General features: G+C 44.9%; 1 protein-coding gene across 1 annotated transcript; it reads left to right on the top strand.

Annotated features, from left to right (window-relative positions):
* The first annotated feature begins 3,293 nt into the window (after positions 1-3,293).
* Positions 3,294-4,573, top strand: LOC125521015 (protein GLUTAMINE DUMPER 1-like). Its single transcript, XM_048686066.1, has one exon. It carries the CDS (start codon positions 3,432-3,434, stop codon positions 3,999-4,001), a length of 570 nt encoding a protein of 189 aa, XP_048542023.1. The 5' UTR covers positions 3,294-3,431; the 3' UTR covers positions 4,002-4,573.
* Positions 4,574-8,076: the final 3,503 nt, after the last annotated feature.

Genomic DNA, 8,076 nt, shown 5'->3' with positions numbered 1-8,076 from the left:
TTGGACTTGGAGTCTCCCTATAATAAGTGCACACCACAATAATTCTATAGAGTTCCAGATGATGTCTTCCTCCCATGTATCTGCGCCTACCGGTATCCACACACATGACACAATCAAATAATTTTCTTATGCCCTTTGAACAAAGCTACTACAAATATGGTGGGACCAAAATTAAGGAATCTTCTTATAGTTGTATAAAATACTAATTACATCATAAGATCTCCCCACCAAGAAAAAAGACGCAAGGCAAAACTATTCACCAATCAAGCAAATGGGTACCGCATAATTAAGCAGGTTCTAGCTTAAGTTTTGTTTCTGCATGGAATTTATTCACTAAAACATTTGGTAGAATCGAGGCCAAACTATTCACAACCCCACACCATAGGAAACTTCTACATTTCTTATGAATTTTGTAGTTGTAGTGGCCATTGCATGAATGATTGGCCCACCCAATGTTCTATCTTTCAAGTTACTTGGACCTACACAATATACCTAGTAATTTAATTAAATTTTTACTAATTCTCAAGTACCTATTTTTTTTATAAATCTTAGTTCGCCAAAAGCATGACTTAGACCAAAAATTATGTATTGAAACAACAAGTGCAGAAACATAATTTATGTGATTTCTAGGCGTTATGCTATGTATGGACCGATATTAAGATAACAAATGGCCAGGTATCGATTCAAAGATATGACTAATATTACCCAAAAAATAAAAAATAAAAAGGAAGATATGACTGATATTTGATCAATTTTTAGGTAACTAATAAGTGGACAACCCTACCAATTAATGGACGGTCAAATATGAACCATTGCATCGTAGTCATATGGCATCAATCTTAGTTCCCCAGAAACCATTTTGTTCATTTTAGGATCTAAAGCGTAGTTATTTCGTTGTATCTGCGAATTACTTCTGGATTCATACCAAGGAAGATTAGATTTTTTGTATCACTTCTGTGTTATGATCGAGCAATATAATCCTTGTTGATTTCTTTGCACCAACTAGCTAATACAAAAACCTTAGCCCAAAGGCAAATGGAAAACACATTTAATAATCCACATATATTGGTATCCACATTCGACACACATAACACAATTAGTAAATTTTATTAGATCCCTAAATAAAGAAGATATATTACAAATATAGCAACCCCAAAATTTAGGAATCATGTTAGATTTTGGTATAAAAACTAAGAGCAAGATAAGTTATTTAATCATCTCAAGAAAAACAAAATGTCCAAGGGCACTATTACATAACCAAGCAAATGGGCACATAATAAGCAGGTTTTAGCTTAAGCTTCAACTATGTGCGTGGAATTTATGCACCGACAAACTTGGTACATACAATCAAGGCAAAACCCATGCGCAAACTATTCACAACCCGGTCCCAAAGGAAACTTATAAAGTTCTACTACTTACTACTATAGTTGCAGTGGCTAGTGCATGAATGATTGGTCCACCCAACACAACACATGTGGTAATGTAATTAGCATTTTCTATAATTCCCAAGTGCCTATTCCCCCCCTTTTTTGAAAATATCACTCCATATATTAATTAAATGATAATGTTCTCACAATCATTCATTACAACATACGTTACACAGAGCGGGATGCTACTTACAAGAGCACCATTAGAGCAATAACCAAAACTTATTTTTGTTGACTCATGCGCTACCCCTTTAGTCTGCCAATTAATCATAACAACTCAAAAGAGAAATATAGTGGTGTGGCAGCCTCCTGCACCTAATTGTATTAAGAATAATGTCGACGCTAGCTTTGCCAGGTGTGTGGTTCCACTAGTGTGGGGGTTGTTGCAAAGAATTCCGTTATGTTTGTTATAGTGTGTAAGAAGCTAAGCCGCGTGCATGCCATGCCAGTATCTACAAAGGTATTACTCTCTACAAGCCTATTATTTTCGAAACCGATTGTCCGTTTGTGCCTTCTTTTCTTGCAAATGCTAATCTGGACATGCCCCATCTCGTTGATCTAAAGAGAGAAGCGATGGATGTCAAGTGGCTAATTTTTCATTAATCATAGTAAGCTAAAAGCATATATCACTCAATAAAAAATTAATGTATTGAAAGCCCTCATATCTACCAGAGAAAAATGTATGTAGCCGCGATTTCTAGCCAATAAGTTGTATTTGAAGCAATATTAGAAAAAATGGCAATAAGTTGATCCGAAGGTCTAATTGAAATTTACTCAACTTTTGCAAACTAATAATAGACAACTCCATTAGTTAATGAATGTTGTAAAAATATGGACCAACGCGGCACCGACATATGGCATTGACCCTTATTCTATGAAGCCGTTCTTGTGCACATTTTAGAACTACAATCTCGTCCCTAAAGCAGAATCCTTATCTTTTATCCGGGGAGAACCCTCAAATCAATATGAATGAAGATTTTGATATTTTCTCTTACATATATTCAATAGAAATTTTGCTTGACTCTTTGCACCAACTAGTTTATGCAAAACTTAAGAAGGGAGGTAAATGTGAAACACACTCAATAATCCTTGCTGTGAAGGATGGTCTTAAATTCACTACTCCCTCCACATCGTGAAAAGGGAGTGAACAATTTCTCACTTTTTGTTGCGAAAGAACGGCGAGTGGGCCAGAACCAATGTGGTGTGCTGAAATAACCCCCATAACTGCGTTCATTTCAACCATTACCTAGGAGACTTAAAGCTAATTGGTCATCAACATCGCTGCACTATGGATTAAAATCGTTGTAGTCGATCATAGAAAGGAGAGCCAGAACCACATGAATTGAGGATATTAATTAACCACCTTTCACTATAAACCGGTGTAAAGCAGGAAGTTCTCCCTCCGACCGTACCTTCCTTGGTGTAAAATAACATGTTGTTTGGAAATTGACACGGTCTATGACATGAAAATTTGGGATGAAATTGGTGCACCTCGCAATTCTAAACAAAGGGAGTGGTATGGAGTACGAGGATCTTTAGAAGCGGAACACGCCATGGTTGCGCACACAATCTAGAGGCAATATATCCCCCAATTTAAATAACGCCTTAATCAATGGTAACTCATCACCCATGTCCTCTATCTTTTTTAGCTTTTTGGCCTATCCAAAGCCCTGATTGTACAAATTTTCTTAGCTATAAAAGTTGCATAGGGGATTTCGCGCGGTTTCGCCTAAAAAAGGTGTGGTATCTAGAAACAGAGTACATACCTCCAAACAAGAATTTCCTCATTGTTCATTTGATATTCCTTGGCATCACAAATATATTTCTCCCCGGCCTCTTCCCCTATAAATACAGCCCATTTCCCTCTCACCCCTCCACACCATCCCTAAGACAACAACAAGCACACACAGGAGAAAAACAGAGATAACAGAGCAGCAAACTCATCAGGTGCAACTCCTCTGCTCTGCTACGCAGACGCCGTGCCCGCGGACACCAACACAAACCATGAGGCCCGGAGCCGAGTTCGTCGCCATGAGCCACCGCGCGGGGGCGCCGATGGTGGCGCCGGCGCACGGGCTGATCAACGGGACGGCGCCGCACTCGCCATGGCAGTCGCCTGTGCCGTACCTGTTCGGCGGCCTGGCGGCGATGCTGGGGCTCATCGCCTTGGCGCTGCTCATCCTGGCGTGCTCCTACTGGAAGCTCTCCGGGTACCTCGACGGCGACCGGGACGGCCAGGAGTCGGGGGGCGACGGGGAGAAGGCCTCGGCGTCCGGCGCGTCCAAGCCGGCCCTGGATTTCCAGGAGCACGTCGTGGTCATCATGGCCGGCGACGACCGGCCCACGTTCCTCGCCAAGCCGGCCACTAGCCGGGCAGTCGAGGTAGAGCTCGCAGCGGCGGCGGCAGCAAGCGCGAGCGCCGTCGACGAAAAGGAGAAGAAGATGGACGAGCAGGGCTGCGAGGTGAGCTCGCAGCTCGGAGGCGACCCCGCCGACGCGGCGAGCGGGAGCAGCGGCCACCACCATGACCATGAGAGCAGCAGCACGACGGGGCGGCAAGAAAGCTTGCAATGAAGCCTGAGGACAATGAGATGACAACTAACTCAGCTATTTCATCTGATTGTGCGCGGCCTCGCTGCGAACTCCATCAAATTCCACGGCTGCAACATGAAGTCCTACCCGGAGGCCTAGCGTGGGTCACTGGCTCCCAGGCCCAGGCCGGCAAGTTTCAGGACCGCGCCGACCGGCTCGACCGCAAGGATGAGGACTGCAGCCGGCTGCTCTCCGCGCTCCTCACCGGCACGAGCGCCGACGGTGGCGCCGACAACAAGGAGGAAAAAGACGAAACTGGCCCGCCGGAGGTGGCGACGGTGGCCCCTTGATGAGGCGGCACTCACGGCAATGGTCGGATCGTGTAAGGGCTAGTCATGCCGTCCGCAGTGGCATTCACTGGCCATTATTGGCGGGGAAGTGGCCTTCCGACGACCGTGACAAGATGACCAAGAGGCCCAATCGCGTATCTGCAGGCATCGTGCCATGCCCAAAGGTCCGATGGCCATTTATTGGTGTAACACGATTTTTTTTTTCTGAGGTGTTGGACGTGTTTGCTGTTTGCATCGTGCTATGCAGAGGCCGGGCATTCCTTCACCGCGGTTGTATCATCTCGATATATCAATTGAGCAAAATGTTCTTTATCGAAAAAAATCTGCAAGCATGACGGCGGTGTTCGTCTGCGGTATCGTGGGTGCTCGCCGGTGGCTGGCGGCATAAATGGATTTTTTGTCTGATGCAAGGGCAACGACCATCACACGAGGAGGTTTGTGGTGCATTAGATATTCCCCATCGGCATCTAACTTCAAGGTAGTGGCTCGGACAGTGTGGTGTGGATGTTACAGTATGACTAACGCCGGTGTGGAGTGATAGTGGCCAATTCCATGCCAAGACAAGGCCGTCCCGTAACGGCCGTGGTGGTGATCTAAAGTGAGAAGATCTCGCCGATGTACTAGGTCCTTGAGTGGAGTATGGATGCTACTATCGAATGATCCGTCGTCATCAAGATGTTGATTGGAACATCGATTCATGTTCAGAGTTAAAACTCTTATCATAGACTTTGTTTGTCAGGCTTAACAATGCCGAACTTACGTTGTTGCCTTCATGAAGGCGTTTTCTACTTGCTGTTTGCTGGTCTTTGTTGGCTAGCCTCGACAACCATGATGAAATTCTTGCCCAAACCGTCTATGCCCGAATCACGACAATGATGGCGTTAGAACATTTATCCCTTGTTGAAGGCGTCGCTGTGAAAGACATTGACTTAGTCTTAGTTGTCTCTCATATCTTGTAATGATTCAGCCATGGTTATCTTTGTCTTGTACTTTGCTTAGTAATTGTATGCATCATAGTGATGCAGAGTCCAGAAGTTTATACTCCATTTTGAGGGAAAAAAAACAAACCAATTGCTTTCAAGTAGGAAGGTAACTTTTAGGATAGAAAAGTATTGTGCAATCATATAAGTGTTTTTTTTGTAAATATTAATTCCTCGACACATAAAAAATGCAAAAAAGTGTGTCCTATGTTCCCAACTACTTATTTTACTACTGGGCAATGTCGGAGCTACCCAAAGTTGGTTTTGCGGGCTAATGTGAGCTGAGCCGAAGGGAACACATTTTCTCTCTCTCAAAAGGCCAAGTTTATCTATACTCTTCATTTGTTTTGCACATGGACTGGACAAGCCACAGCCCATTTGGCCTTGTTGTAGCTCCACCAATACTAATGGGAAAACAAAGTTGTTTTTTTAGAGAGCAGGGCCAACCTGGAGTCCTAGACCCATCAGCAAGATCACATAGCTTACTCAAACTTTAACATCGTCATTAATTGTATGAGACATGGACTAATATTGTGTCACTCATGTATATATAATTCTAATGGAGGTTCTTATCCTTTAGCAACTAACCATCTATTACTGCTAGTAGCTTCAATTTTGTGATGATGTGGGGCGCCAAGGTATGTATTTCCCAGATATTTGTGGATTAAAGTTGTCATCTTTGGCATGTGGATCTTATTCTAGCAATATCATCTCAAAGATTTATGCATCCCCCCACTTTCAGTTGTCATTGTCTTGTCGTCAAACACTCCTTATCTTCGTGAAATCCCCCTCCCCCCGCCCCCATCCAATTGTCCTCGTCTTGTCGTCAAATGCTTCTTCTTATGTTGGTGTAAATAGTCAAAGTACTTACACAAATTAACAGTTGTATGTTTGCAATGCTCTGTTTCTTATATTAGTGAATGTTGTGGACAAGATGGTCATGGTCTTTTATGCAATGACTTTGATTTAACTGATATCATTATAAGTTGCTTAAGTTCTTATTCTAGAAATCGTGTCGCCACATTGTTTGCATCATGCTATATTTGTATGAAATTTTCATACCGGTTGACATCTAGTCACCGGGCCCAACTTCAAAAGAAAGAATTTTGTGATAATAACTACAGTATCTTTAGAGATTTGTCACTAAGAGAAAACACCGGAGATTCCGGCATCTCAGATTCCGGCCTGCAGTAAATTCTGAGTCGGAGCGTCGAAGTATCAGGCAAAGATCTCCCACAAGTATAAGAAACGCCGGATGATGCTTTTCCAGATCATTATGTTGGATTAAAGTGCCATCACCTAAATAGAACACTTTGCTTTCCTGTTGGGGACCTGCACTAACACTTTGCTTCTCGTACATGCTCCTGCTGCATGAAGCATCATCTGTTAACTTAATCTAGTTACAGGCAGCATCAAGTTTTTCTACCTGAGCAGATGATCCTGGAGGTGCTGCATAAAGATTTGGCCCTGCTTTTTGGCGCTGCTTATTCCTGCTCCGTGCGAGTGCTGGTGTCACTAGCAGCAGTGAAAGGGGCAAATGCCATGGGAAGTGCTGGTGCAGACTGCAGAGCAGTTGAGCACAAGGGCTGCTTGAGCTACTAGGGCTGTTGCACCGGATTATCGCTGAACAAGCTTGTGGGCGACGGCACGGTCGCTGTCTCTAGCGGCTCGGTTCGTCATCTCGACGGCAACCGGTCGTGGGAAAGAGCTGGTATAGATCAGCGGTGGCGCGGCGAGGTTCAGTTGCACCATGGTGCCACCATTTGCAGGTACCAAAAGGGGGGCACAAGTTGGTGATGATGGCATATTAACACGCCAATTGATGGATCTTGTGCTCTGAATGATTAGCCAAGCAGCCCTTCTGCAACATGTGCTGCCGCCACCCGATTCGAGAACATCCATGCATCTCAACCCCCGCCTATTCCGGATAATGTCATATTTTACCCCCAAAACAAGAAACTGATGGATATTTCTTCAGGGTGCTGACCTGGCTGGTAGCCTCTGAAGCATCAGATGCTCGCTTATTCATCATGATCAAGAACTCGCCGGGAAGCTCACCGGAACAACAGGCAGTGCATCTGCCCTTTTGATTTGCATCTGCTACAGTCTCGGAACACCTGGGCACTATTGGGAGATTTTCATTCCTGCATCCAGGTAAACCCGGTAGCACAAACAGAACCTGCAGCCCCAAGATCCTAGAGTGATAACTGATAAAATTCAGCCGCCGGCCGCCGCGGATTGTTTTTGGCCAGTCTGCCATCGACGCCCTGACGCCGACACGTCGCCGTCCGCGGCGGATGCGTGGCCGTGCTTCATAACAACTAACACGACACGTCGCCGTCGCAGCGCATGCGTGGCCGTGTGTGCTTGAGATGTTGTCATCCAGGATGACTGTATAGCAACCGAGGAGAGCGCGGCGTGATGCACTGGCTGGGAATTATTCCGGAGACAGTCTGGGACGGCGACAGGACGTGGATTCAGTACACCGAGAACAAGAATTGTGTTCGATGGGGGCCTCTCTTGGGCACGACTGGGCGAGACATGTTGGGTTTACTGCTGCAGCACGACCTGGAGCCCTCGACGGTGATATGCTTTCCATGACTACGAAATCACACTGTCAACAGCAACAATGCTACATGTACGGAACGGTCAATATTGATCTGATGCATCGTAAAAGGTCTCTTTACGGATTGATTAAACATGGACGCTTCTGATTGGGCTCGGTTGGGGGAAGTGGGCCCACCCCATGAAAATCGGGGGGAAGATGTTAGTGTTAAAAAAACGTCT

This window comes from Triticum urartu, chromosome 7, assembly GCF_003073215.2.
Source record: "Triticum urartu cultivar G1812 chromosome 7, Tu2.1, whole genome shotgun sequence".
NCBI classification, from domain to species: domain Eukaryota; kingdom Viridiplantae; phylum Streptophyta; class Magnoliopsida; order Poales; family Poaceae; genus Triticum; species Triticum urartu.
Note: the sequence above shows the minus strand (reverse complement) of the source record. Positions and strands in the feature narration are given on the sequence as shown.